Source organism: Protopterus annectens, chromosome 4.part1 (genome assembly GCF_019279795.1).
Source record: "Protopterus annectens isolate FY-2018-M chromosome 4.part1, PAN1.0, whole genome shotgun sequence".
In the NCBI taxonomy this organism is placed as follows: Eukaryota; Metazoa; Chordata; order Ceratodontiformes; family Protopteridae; genus Protopterus; species Protopterus annectens.
The window spans coordinates 170,084,121-170,098,899 of NC_056734.1; the positions used below are offsets into that span (position 1 = coordinate 170,084,121).

General features: G+C 40.0%; 1 protein-coding gene across 1 annotated transcript in view; it reads right to left on the bottom strand.

The window, feature by feature from the left end:
- The window catches only part of SEC62 (SEC62 homolog, preprotein translocation factor), a 924,572-nt gene extending 917,105 nt beyond the window's left edge, over nt 1-7,467 (bottom strand). Inside the window, exon 1 of the mRNA XM_044070077.1 lies at nt 7,168-7,467. Coding sequence (XP_043926012.1) covers nt 7,168-7,245 — 78 coding nt within the window. The 5' untranslated portion in view covers nt 7,246-7,467. The remainder of the gene's footprint in view (nt 1-7,167) is intronic.
- Between the last annotated feature and the right edge of the window lie 7,312 nt (nt 7,468-14,779).

Here is a 14,779-nt window from a genome sequence, read left to right on the forward strand (position 1 = left end):
CCATCCACACAACTCAGTCACTCTACCCCAGCCTCTAAACCCAACCCTCCCCTCACCTTTGAACTTAAACCAGTCTCCACCTCATATATAAAAAAACTTCTCAGCAAACTGAAACCTTGCTCTAATGCTCCAGATAACATTTCATCCAAATTCTTACAAATTGCTGCAGATGGAATCGCCCTCCCCATTAGTATCCTAATCAACAGATCCATAAAGGAATCTTATGTCCCCAAGCTGTGGCGTTCTGCCTTTATACATCCTCTCCACAAAGGCGGTAAAAACAATAATACCTCAAACTTTCGTCCCATAGCCATCCTCTCCCCAATATCAAAAATCCTGGAAAAATGCATTCACATTCAGTTAATGCCCTTCCTTATCAAAAACCACCAAATTTCCCAAACCCAACATGGTTTCCGCCCTGGCCATAGCACTATAACTGCTCTACTCTCATTCCTAGCTATAGTCAACCGTGCCCGCGATACTGGTAAAATGAACTACTAGATCTCTCAAAGGCTTTCAACACTGTCTCCCATACTCATCTCCTTAGCCACCTTGCTAACCTCAACCTCTCACATAATACACTATCCTGGTTCTCTAGTTACCTATCCAATAGATCTCAAGCTGTAAAATGGAGGAAAGGTACCTCTAACTTCCTTCCTACCCCCACTGGGAGTTCCCCAAGGTTCCATTCTTGGTACCTCTAACTTCCTTCCTACCCCCACTGGAGTTCCCCAAGGTTCCATTCTTGGCCCTATGCTATTCAACATCTTTATCAATGACTTCCACTCTGCCTTCCCAAATACTAAAATTGTACAATATGCCGACGACTCCACTTTAATCTGTTGTGCCACCAACCTCCAGAAACTTCTATCACACACACACAAACAGCTTTCTCCACCACTGAGAACTGGATGCTCCAAAACCACCTTTCTCTAAACGCTAACAAATCCAAAATACTTCTTCCCCCCCCCCTTCAAAATCCTTCCCTCTCAACAAAAACTCCTTCCAAATTAGAAGCCATAGCAATTCAACTATAGAAATGGTTCCCTATGCCAAACTACTTGGGGTCACTATTGATGAAAACCTCAACTCAATATCAAGAAGACACATCAAAAACTTGGCCTGCTATTTAGAAACATTCACTATCTCTCTCCTTCTAGACAAACCCTCGCCACTACCTATCTTCATCCCTCACTACTGTATGGCGCCCCTCTATTAACTAACTTATCTGCCTCCCTTTACTCAAAAATGGAAAGTTGTTATAATAAAATTTCTAAATTCGCCATCAAAGCCAAACTCGCCTCCCACCATTGATCTGCCCTCTATTCAATAAACTGGCTAGAACTCCCCAACCTTCTAGACTACCTCCAACTTAACACTACCCATAGGCTATTATTTAACCCCTCCAAATGTCCTGCACTATCCAACAACTTTACACCCCTAACAGGCCACTTAGATCTGATCACCTAAACCTACTCACTGTCCACACACCAAAGCGACCGGCCGGGCAGCACCTCCTATCCTTTTCCTTAGCCAAAAAAATGGAATTCTCTACCTCCATCTTTACGAATGACTGAAAACCCTAACAACTTCAAAACCTTACTCCATTCCCACTTGTTCTCTAATAGGAAGTGCAACTGCACTTTCCACACCTAGCCTTCTACTCTCTACACTAATTGTATTTCCATACTACTCCTTCTTCCAACAACTTTGTTCCATGATTCTACTTATTTCTTACTGCTGTCTTGTCTATATAAATGTAAATATTGTAAATAGTTTGCACTCCCTTTTATCCCCCTCCCTAACATTTAAGCTTGGTCTTCCACTCTGCCCCAACAAGACTCAAATTCTATACAACCTTATTAACCAACCATGTTAATCTATGACTCATATGCTATGTAACCATTGTACCTCATACTGTCTCTGTATCACAATTTTACCTGTATTCATAAAACCTAATGTTTTCTGTTCTATCTTAATGTACCCATATCTTTGAATCTTAATTTTACCTTTTTTTTTTTTTACTTTACTATGTAATGTGGTGCTTTCCTCCCCGGGCCTCCACTGAAAACAGGCTCCTGAGCCCAGTGGACCTCCCCAGTTATCAAACTGAAATAAATAATCACATTGCCACAGTGGTCAGGAAATCCTTCTACGTGGCTTATCTCATCACAAAAGGATTCTCATCCAGAAAAAAAAAAAAAAGAGGCCATTGTTCCCCTCTGCTCATCACTCATTAGACCCATTATAGAGTACAACATCCCTTTTGGTATGTACCTCACTAGACATCTACAACAACTGGAAAGACCACAGAAATACCACACAAAGAGGATTACTGGCCTCGAACAGATGCCCTATGCAGACCGTCTCAAAAAACTACAGCTTTACGCCGCATATCGCCTATTCAGGGGCGATCTCTGCCTAACATACAAAGCTATGTCAAACCCAGAGCTGTTGGAGATGCTCCACTTAAAGAAATCCCAATCCCTCCGAGCTACACACTCTGGGGACCTAAACCTTGTCACCACAATAAACAGAGCATGCTGGAAGGATAGATTCCTGTCCCAGAGACTTCCCATACTCTGGAACAGACTACCTATGTCAAACAGAGCTCCTCATTAGCACTCAAGAAAAATCTTGATGATTGGATGGGAAATGGGAAATTCACCCCGGGGATCACTTCTGTGGCTCTGCTCGACAGGGGCACAGGAAAATAATTTTCTTGGGTGGCGAAAGCCAGGGTACATTTTTTGGCTAGGCTTGTATGGGCCCTAGGGCTGATAGTCCAGTACCTACCTATGAACACTGCATCTGCAACACTTGCCAGAAATAAACGTTGGTCAGGCAAATATGCCTACTGTAAAAATATAGATTTAAAAATACAAGGTTGTGTACATGGCAAACTCTTTACTGAAATCACTCACTGGACAGATAAATCAGTACCGCAATTTAGCACAGACAGGAGCAAAGTAATGTGCTTTGAGAACCTTACACTTCATCTCTTTCTTCAATCAGACCCAATGGTTGAAATAAGCGAATACAAAGGCTTATAATTAAACATCAGCTAAGCTATCCTTTGGTAAACACAGGGATGATACAAGATGCACAGCAATGAGACAGTTAGGAAGAAAGAAGATTATAGCCAATAGTGAAAAAGTGGATGACTGATTAATACAAACACATACATTCGTCCACATGTTGAGAAGAACATTTTCCATATACGCTGTTGGACAATTTAAAGGTAGAGAGATAAACCAAAGGAAATTTAGTATTGGAATTAGATTATATGAAAGTCTTGGCCTACTGACTCTGTAATACAGATATTATACAGAAAAAAATTGTATTAATATACAAGGAATTACAAGCAGTAACAGATCTAAATACATACAACAGCTCAATAACTCACAAACATAACAAAAAAGGTTAACAGGAAAAATACCAAATTAGTGTGTGCACCTCATGCAACAAATACCAATGATGTGGATGTGGAATAAACTACCAGAATGTATTTGTTGTTCAAAGTCAATAAAAAAGAAAATCTTGATTCATGGATGGGTAAGCTTGTAAATGACATGGACCTAAAATGATCAGTTTTCACTGATGGCCAAATTTACAAAATTATAATACCCACATTTCAAAGTCTTTATCTTCATCTCATACCACACATGAAAATGTCAATCCACATTTTAAAATAATGAATATCTTTCTTAGCTAGAAAAGAGCATGTATCCACAACCCCTTCTCTCATTTTGTACAAGAGGTCAGGGCAGTGACAATCAATCTAGAGTCAAGGTTCACACCTCCAGGTGGCTAGCCCTGCAGTGGAGGAAGAAACATAAAAACAATAATTGAAAGACAATGACTCCTCATTACATAGGCATTAAACTGTTGGTTGGATTTTCAGAAACAACATTTATTACAGCATACAAAGACTACATCATACATAAAGTCAGAGTTCACAAACAGGAGACGAATGCAAGTGCTTTTGCATTTGACCAAAGTGTTACAAGAAAAGATTGTGAATCTACAAACATGAAATCTGTTTTACTTCCTGCAAACAAACACTTCTAATTTACAGAATAAAACTTACAAGAAATCTTTGCAGATGTTTTGGACTATGTAGATCACAAGGATCATCTTATACTTGAAAATGCTCACTGCCTCGTAAGATTAGCAGACATCTCTCAATTTCCAAGATTTTATTCAACCTACTGAACTTCCACAACTTTATGCAAGTAAAAACAAATTGGACTCTCTGTGGAAGATCTAAAGAGACCTCCTGTTTGAAGGGATGAATGCAAATTTTTTTTTAATATGTTCAAGTCTTAAATGGATACAGTATAAAATTGAAGATGCATTACACGGCCGCTTTATCTTTCACAAATAAATACGTAAATAAATAAAATAAAAAATTACAAACACTTGAATAAAACAAAAGTAACAAAAAAATTTGCCTGCTTATTTTCAAAGGAAAATGATTACGCTTCTGCTGATACAAGTGAATAAAAAACACTTAAAAGTATATTTGTTTATATTTAACTACATGGCTTGCTTTTCAAAAGAAGGCTACTTTCATACTTTATAAGCAGTCAGACTTTGAAATAACAGATTTCCATTGAGGTTTGTCAAAATAAAATGCATCCCATTAATGATCTACTATGTTCTTAGCTGGTAGAAGCAAGTTGTATTGGTACCAATACCATAACAAAATCTACAAACTGCCCTTGTCCTACTTTTCAATAATGCATCAGAATATAATCCAAATTTTTTCCAGAATTATGCAAATTTGTTCAGAAGGGTATAAAACCAGAGGAAACAATTAAATTATGTGGAAGATCATCTGTTAAGTAAACCATATTTTCTTTTAAAATGTTAGAGTCTTACGGCCTACATGCACCAAATGAATCATGTCACAATTATTTTATAGCTTAACCCATTTTTTTTTTCAGAACATATTAAAGTACTTAACTTCCCTATGCAAGTGTTTTGTTTAGTTCAGACTCTTTCCTAAGTGACTGTGTGCAACGGTTAGACCTAAAGTGATTGAAAAGGGACCATTGATTCAATTTGACAATACTAATTTAATGTAACATTTTTTTTAATTACATTTATTCCTCCCTCCCTATGTACCACAGCTGTTGCCTGCATCAGAATGTAAAATATAAAAGGCAGCCATGGCACCACACTTTAGAACTGCCTTGTTACTTCAGTGCAGAGTATTTCATCACTTTGGAAATCCACTATCTGTCCGCTTTCCAGGCTGGTGAGATAAACTCCCCATTAAGGAGTACACTCACTGCATTTTTTCTTAACTTGTTGATGTACTACAGTCAGCTGTGCTAGTCAGTTCTTTGGAGCCAGTACAGTTTTCTTGTATGGAGGCCTTCCTTTTCTTCCAGGAGCTGCTTTTCATGGTTAGAGACAGCTACTTAGTCAGCTGTTCACATACTCATCAAGCATTACAACCTGGACTCCACTATTGATCCATGGCAGGCTTTGCTGAGGCTGATCTTCGAGGGTTTTTGGATTCTGCCCCACCTTCTTCCTCCTAAGCTCTCTAACTTTTGGTAATCATCCCATATAGCTTAAGTTACTGCAGAACAACATGATACAGTTGTGCAAGCAGTCCTACCTTAACTGTAGATGTTAGAGTAGATCACTGCTGCAGTGGCCATTCCCACTTTCCAACCCTAATATTCTGTGAAAGACATACACCTCTTATGTCTCTGAAGGTATTGCATCATGTCTGTGTTGCAGTGTATTTGTGTTTTCGGAACAAGAAAGGTCTAAAGTTTGGCACTGCATCTGTCCTTTATATCCTACGATCTGATGCAGACAGCTATAGCACATGGGATGTGCCCCTTGAAAACTTGTGGCAGGGGGACAATCCTTGAGAGGATGTCCCAAAGCTACTGCTGAGGTCTACTCAAACATTATGGCAAGAGCACTTACACAACTGTACTTTTCTAAGGATAAAATGTCTAAACTTAACTTGCTTCCAGTTTTGAAAAAAAAAAAATGGTTTACGCGTTTCAAAAATTAAATCACTTTGAGCTTCGTGATATTTTCAATTACTAGTAACTACACTCTTGTATGGCTACAGCCATGGATGATGTTTCTGCTGTACTAACTGTACAAGCCTTTACTCAAACAAAATACGGTTACCTGTGCTCTATACAGACCATTTTATTGTTAAGATGCACCTCCTCATCCACACACAGACACCACTTGGGAGGATTTCGTGGTGAAACTTCAACATCAAACTATTTATTACGTTTATATACTTGTTTAGCTAAAGTGCTAGAAAAATACTCAAGTCACAATTCTCCTACTCACACGTCTACAACAACCGCATAATCTGCATTTTTTTAAACTAAAGAATATGTAAACTATATCATGTGAAAGATCAATGATCACCAATAACTTAAAAACGTAACGGAAACTACGTTGCTATACACCCTATCGCACAAAATACAATATGCGCCTTTAAGTAAATTGATGTCTAGAAAGCAAATATGTTCAAAGTCTTATTATAAAAAGAACTGAACTGGTAACAGACAGTAGGAACTACAACAAACTTTCTCCTTTGGGGAAAAGGGAGCCAGTTACACTTAAATGACAACAATTATCACATTTTTAACTTACTAAACTGTATATATTGCTTGAAAATACCACTAAAACCGGAGATAACATTGCCGTCTACAGTAAATAAGGACAGTAAAAGGCCAAAGTTATACAATAAAAAACACTGTACTTGTTCTTTACTGGTGCAACGCTAAGTATCCAGTACAATTTCAACTACTGCTATAGATTAACTGTATGACACACGAATTAACTGTTGCTCTGCACAACACACATGCAAAAGTAACATTTTCATGAATGTAACTGAAACTGATGCTCTAGTAACAGTTTTTATCTGTTTACTCAGTCACAAACACTGGAGATCCTCTAAACAACCCTCCCCTTTAAAAAAATGCCATAACATAATGTAAATGTAACACTTAAGATATTCCATAAGCATCACGGCTGCCATCTAAAGTGGTTAGTTGCAATTACATAACTATCAAAATTGGATTAAGTGCATTTTATATGGCGTTACGAATATCAGTCTCAATAGCATGTTTAAAGCAGCCAGATGTGCATAACCATAACCAGCAACGGGTCTACCTGAATTCGCTTTCTATGCCTCCTCCGTTCCGCCATGTTGTTGGTATCTGCTTCAATGTGACGTGGACAAGGATACATTAAAGAAAAAACGCGAGAATGTTTGAGATGCGTTCTGTTGAACGCTGTGGTTTTGGAATTTGTTAATTTACAAGTGTCTGTACTTTACTTAGTTTTTGTAGTGTGACTCGGTGGATTTATAAAATGTGTTACTGTAAATTCTATGAAATAGTCTGTCAGAGACTTACAGTGTGTGATATGAAGAGTCTCGTACTTTTCTGATTTTTAAAATTATATCGGAGGGAGGCGTGTAATAGTAAAGTTGTGCTAGCCGTGAAAATTCATATGTTAGAAATACACCTAAACAACGGACATCAAACACTCGTGTGAAAAAAAAACTAGGGCCTAGTTTTACAAAAATAGATAAACGGAAGAACATACGTCACCGGAGCTTTACCCCTGCCATACTCACATAACTATTAACTTTCCAGATTTTCGCAGAATGTCCACATTTTTGGTCTGTTTCTCATATAATTGCAGTTGAGCAAATCATTGGCAAATCTTTGAGGATTCAAATCAGGATATAATGAAAGGCATTTGAGTTTCAGGCTTCACATCCTTCAGAAAATTAATGGTAATCCCATAAATCTTGTTATTCTATCAACTTTCTGTTTATAAGAGCAATATTTTAAAAAAATGTCCCTTTCGGCCTTTGCCACCCCCCCCCCCTTTGTTTAAGCCTTTGTCCCGATTTCTTTCTCTAACAGGTTGAGAGGTATAATATAAGTCTAGCATGTGATGCAAATGTAAACTTCATCTAGTGATCTGACCTTTTTTATATACATCTTTTTGTAGCAGCTGCTGATCTGTTTACATGGAAGTGCAATACCTTTAAGCAGCTTTCTGTTGCTCTTACCTCTTTCAACATGCCAGTCCATCTACAACTGAGTATTTCTGGTGAAGTTTATCAAGTTCAGTTATTGGTAAGAAGTATACCCCTCACTGGTGAGATCAGATCACAAACTAATCTCGCTGGAGGTCCTCATCCCACCCTCACCTGAAATAAAAAGACCACAGTAAGAACTTCTCGAAAACAGAGCTTCTACTAAAGACTAGTGTGGTCTCCTTTAAGGCCCCGAGCCGGCGAGAAAACAGTACTCAAGCCGCTGAATCACTTACAAATGCCTTCTACCAGCACCTGCAGGACTGCATGGATAAGGCAATCCCAAGCAAAACAAAGACTCTTTGTACCAAAGGCAAGCGTCCAGTCTGGTGGACCCCAGCCATAAACAAACTCTACAACAAAAGGAGGAAGCTACTACAAGATAGAGCAAAATCCTTAAAAGGTAAGACACCCTTGATCACTATAAGTAAAAACTAAGAGCTCTCATAAAATCATCCAAAGCAAATTTTGAGAGAAAAATAGCTAAAGACTCAAAAGATAATCATAAGGCCTTCTTTAGCTATGTTAGAAACCTGGGAGGAAACTCCCAGATATGCTCAGAACTAGTTCAAAATGATGTGAAGATTACTGATCCTACAGACATTGCCAACATACTGGCTGACAGGTTCAGTGCAAACTTCTCCCCTCCCCAAAGGAGAGATATCTATACCAGTTGCACCGCCCCCAAACATCTCCAACGCCCAAGTGAGAACTGCTCTCTCCAAAGCAAAAACACAGCATCCATGGGACCTGATGGTGTCCCCGCTGTGTGCTCCCCTTAACTCAACGAGGAATTAAACCCACAGCTAGGACAGCTGTTTAATCATAGTCTTACCTCTGGATCACATTGCAGGGGGGTGCGCACTGCAACTGTGGTCCCACTTCACAAAGCGGGTGCCTCCACCAACCCTGGAAATTACCGGCCATTAGCTTGACAAGCCTTATCTGCAAAGCCATGGAGAGGATCATAATGGACCTCATAAATAAAGACATAGGAATTTGCAGACTTTGGATCCATCCCAGTTTGGCTTTGTCAAAGGCAGATCATGCCTTCTAAACTTGGTTGACTTTTTCAAACAGTCACCAAAGCCATTGATGAGGGAAAGGCAGTCCATACAGCCTACCTCGATCTGGCGAAGGCCTTCATACAATACCCCACTCGGGTATCATTGAAAAACTCATCAGCTTAAATGTTAACCCATACATCACAAGATGGGTTGCAAACTGGCTGAGTGACAGAACCCACAGGGTCAGAGTTGCTGGCGCCATGTCAGACTCAAAGCCTGTCACAAGTGGTGTACCACAGGGCTCAGTCCTGGGCCACTCTTGTTTGGCATCTACTTTTTCCTACACAAAAAAACACAGGAGGTTATATGGCTGACAAAGTTTGCAGATGACTGCAAACTGAAGCCATAGTGAAAAAACATCTGACACAGATATCCTTCAGAAGGGTCTCACAGAAGCGGATAACTGGTGCCAGAGTCATGGCCTAAAGTTAAATGCCAAAAATGCATAGTCATACCCTTCGGGAAAAACAAGGTTACCCCTAGCTACCAAATAGGTGGCAATCCACTGAGCACAGAAGAAGTTATCAGGGACCTGGGGACCCAGGTTGATAGTAGTCTGTCATTCGACACCCATGTAGCTAAAGTAGTTAGGAAGACCTTCTACATTGCCCACCTTATCATGAAGGGATTCTCATCTAGATCAAGGGAGGTCATAGTCTCCCTATACTCATCACTCATCAGACCAATGATTGAGTACAATGCCCCATTAATGTATCTGACCCGACACTTGCAGCAGCTGGAGAGGCCACAAAGTTCCTCACCAAAAGGATAAAGGGTCTCAAACATCTGTCCTATGCTGCCCGACTGAAAGAACTCCAGCTCTATTCAGTCGCCACCGCTTGCTCAGAGGTGACCTTTGCCTAACATACAAGGCCATGTCAAACCCAGATTTGATGAATATGCTTCACCTCAAAAATCTAGATCCGTCAGAGTCACAGGAGACTTAAACCGCTATTAATAGGGCGTGCTGGAGGGATAGATTCATCACCCAAAGACTCCTATGCTGTGGAATAAAATCCGGTATATGTGAGGCAGAGCACCTGCGCTGCCTTCACCTGCTGGCCTTGTTCAAGAGAAATCTTGACCAATGGATGGGAGATCGCAGATATACCCCAGGGATTACCTCAGTGTCACTGCTCAACAGAGGCACAGCAAAATAATGGGTATAGTTCCCCATACTAAAGGGGTGGCGTAAGCCACAAAACTATGGGCTAGGCTTGTAAATGCCCTCGGGCAGATAGCCTAGTATGAACCTATGAACCTATGAACATAAGGCAAGGATGCCATCCTGAAGACCTGACATGAGAGAACTCTCTCAGGAGCCCCCGCCAGCTTCTCCAGGATTGTTTGAGCCACCACACTGGACGCCACAAGGCACCCTTCTCTGCCACTCCAGATTTGGGGATTTGAACCCAACTCCCTTTCAATCGGCTGGGGGTGACAGAGGCCATCGCCCTTCCCTTCAAAACGGCACTTGTCTATGTCTCAGGACCGATTGACCCATCTTCAACTGCTGTTCATATGGAACCCTTATGTGCTACTACCACCAAGATCTGCACCTGCAGCAGTTCCATCCAGGCCCTCACCCTGGGTTTAGTGCCACTGCAGTGCGCCCTTCTACTCGTTGTGGCGTAGTCTCCTTGGTTCCCAGCTCAGGCAATGGCAACACCATCCATTTTCAGGGGTATTTGATAAGCTGAGCTTGATCCTTGAACTGTTGATTGGAGCAGGATGAGGTATCATATGTTTGCCTGCATGGTGGCCTAGGCATATGCTTCTTTGCCCAATTTGTACGGTATTTTCAGTTGCACACTACAGTTTGCAAAAGTAGTACTGACTTGTAGTGGACAGATTTTACTAGATGGTGAAAGTTGTGGTTAGGAATGTGGCCAATGCAGTCACATCTACTCATTATAAGTGAAAATGAGCTGGATCTCAGTATTATGCTCTTCCTAAGAAATGCAATTTAAGTTCCCCTAAGGCTAAAAATCGTAACTTAAACCTAAATCTCTAACCCTAACCATAAATGTAAAATTCTAATCCTAAATCTGTATCTCTGACATTAAAAAAATAACTCTAAACCTAAAACTGTTGGCCACTGTCTGTTACTGCTCTGTAGTGATGTGGATGCACAAATAATTAATATTCATGTATATCATGTATAGAGCTAATGGGGATCTAGTATCTTTTCAGTCACCACAGTCCAAGAAAAAATGAAGTCCAGTGCACTCGCATAGTAATTTACACTGCAATTGATCAGTACTAATTTATACATGGTACAGAATGATGTTACCAAAACTGTCACTCACAGGTCATTTTCATGTGAAGATAGCTCATTAGTAACTGTCAGTCATGAAATTAATGCTCAAACCTGTGCAGTACTGTACATCAAACCAAACTCTAACCTTAACATTAAAAGTTTAGCCCTAACCCTAAAACTCGACTCCTAACCTTAATCCTAAAAGCCTACCTTTAAATCTAATACTCTAACTCTAAAACATTCTCCATATCCTTAAAACTCTAACCGTAACTTTAAAACTTTACCCCTAGGTATAACCCTGGAACCATCAATGAGAACTACTGCTTGCAAGAATAAGAACGACAACATAGTGGAGTTTGTGTAAGTTGCACTTACTCCATTTACTTACAGACAGTATCTGTCCACTGTGAGTCAGTATCACGTCTGTTGACATTACAAACGTAAATTGAGGCTTCCTGTGCTTCCAGTGTGCCATAGCAAATACTATTTTGAGTGGCATTAGTGCATTTCTTCTAGAGTTATCAATTTGCACAACATATGTGTAATTTGGCCACCTCCTCTAAAACAGCCTCCAAAATATTCTCAAACAGAAAACATCTTGTTTTGATTACTGTTGGTTTAATCACAATGTCAGATATTAACTCTCCTTGTCCAATATCTGTTATCTTTTCAGCTCTCCAATACATTTTTACTGAGATTGATTTAACTCTCTGAGTGTTGCTTGAAGATGATTAGTCCTACTAGCTGTTTGTAACTCATTTGTATAGGTTGTTGTTGAGAATTACATAAATTACTTATGTCCACTAACTGAAATCAGAAATCCTAACCCTATTTATTTAATATTACTTATGTCCACTAACTGAAATCAGAAATCCTAACCCTATTTATTTAATTTATCCTTTGTTGACCAGGTTAGTCCAACTAGGCTAGTGGCTCTTTTCAGGGAAGATTCATGGTAGTATTTATACTACAAGGGGAAATTTGGCTAGGGCAAAAGGGAACTTCCCCAACTTTTATTTCCAGTAAGTGCCATGGTATCTTTTACATCTACCTGAGCTATCATCAGATCAAACAGATGGGACCTTGGTTTAAAGTCTCACGTGAAGGATGGCACAGTGTGTGTGTGTGTGTGTGTGTGTGTGTGTGTATACCTACCTATATCTATCTATCTATCTACAGGGATATATATATATATATATATATATATATATATATATATATATATATATATATATATATATACATGCACACAGATATCTCTATAAATATCTATGTGTATCTATATAGGTAGAAATAGGTATTGTTGCATAGATGTATGTATATATAGATATACACATACACACACACACACACAAAACCTATATATATAAATATATATATATAGACACATACACACACACACACACACACACACACGCACGCACATAAATACATATATAGATATATGCATGCACACACACACAACGTATATATATATATATATATATATATATATATATATATGTAATCATCATCATCTTCTTCTTTCGGCTGTTCCCGTTAGGGATCACCACAGTGGATCATCTGTTTCCATTTTTTCATGCCCTCTGCATCTTGCTCTGTCACACCAACCACGTGCATGTCCTCTCTCACCACATCCATAAACCTTATCTTAGGCCTTCCTCTTTTCCTGTTACCTGGTAGCTTCATTCTTAGCATCTTTTTCCCAATATACTCAGCATCCCTACTCACCACATGTCCAAACCAACATAATCTTGCCTCTATGGCTTTGTCTACAAACCTTCCAACCTGGGCTGACCCTCTAATATACTTATTCCTGATCCTGTCCACCCTCGTCACACCCAGTGCAAATCTTAACATCTTTAACGCTGCCACATCCAGCTCTAACTCCTGTCTTTTTGTCAATGCCACTGTCTCCAACCCATATAACATAGCGGGTCGCACTACCCTCTTGTAGACCTTCCCTTTCATTCTTACTGGTACTCGTCTGTAACAAATCACTCCTGACACTCTTCTCCACCCACTCCATCCTGCCTGTACTCTCTTCTTCACCTCTCTTCCACACTCACCATTTCTCTGAACTATTGCTCCCAAGTATTTAAACTCATCCACCTTCACCACCTCTACTCCTTGCATCCTCACCATTCCTCTATTCTCCCTCTCATTCACACACATATATTCTGTCTTTGTCCTGCTGACCTTCATTCCTCCTCTCTAGAGCATATCTCCATCTCTTCAGGGTATTCTCCACCTGTTCCCTACTCTTACTACAGATCACAATGTCATCTGCAAACATCATAGTCCACGGGGACTCCTGTCTAATCTCGTCTGTCAACCTGTCCATCACCATTGCAAATAAGAAAGGGCTCAGAGCTGATCCTTGATGTAATCCCACCTTCTCCTTAAACGCATCCGTCACTCCCACCACAGAACTCACCGCTGTCACACTACCCTCGTACATATCCTGTACCACTCTTACATACTTCTCTGACACTCCCGACTTCCTCATACAATACCACAACTCCTCTCTAGGCACCCTGTCATATGCTTTCTCTAAGTCTACAAAAACACAATGCAACTCCTTCTGACCTTCTCTGTACTTCTCCATCAGCACTCTCAGAGCAAACATCGCATCTGTAGTGCTCTTTCCCATCATGAAACCATACTGCTGATCACTAATCATCACCTTCCTTCTTAACCTAACTTCCACTACTCTTTCCCATAACTTCATGCTGTGACTTATCAATTTAATCCCTGTGTAGTTACTACAGCTCTGCCCATCACCCTTATTCTTAAAAATCGGTACCAAAACACTTTTTCTCCTTCCTCAGGCATCCTCTCACTTTCCAAGATTTCATTAAACAATCTGGTTAAAAACTCCACTGCCATTTCACCTAAACACCTCCATGCTTCCACAGGTATGTCATCTGGACCAACAGCCTTTCCATTCTTCATCCTCATCATAGCTATCCTTACTTCCTCCTTGCTAATCCATTGTACTTCATGATTGACTATTCCCACATCATCCAACCTTCTCTCCCTCTCATTCTCTTCATTCATCAACCCCTCAAAGTACTCTTTCCATCTGCTCACCACACTCTCCTCACTTGTGAGTATGTTTCCCTCATTATCCTTTATCACCTTTACCTGCTGCACGTATTTCCTAGCTCAGTCCCTCTATCTAGCCAATCAGTACAGGTCCTTTCTCCCTCCTTAGTGTGCAACCTTTCATACAGCTCTTCATATGCCTTATCCTTAGTCTTCGCCACCTCTCTCTTTGCCATGCACCTCATCCCCTTATACTCCTGTCTACTTTCTTCATCTCTCTGACAGTCCCACTTCTTT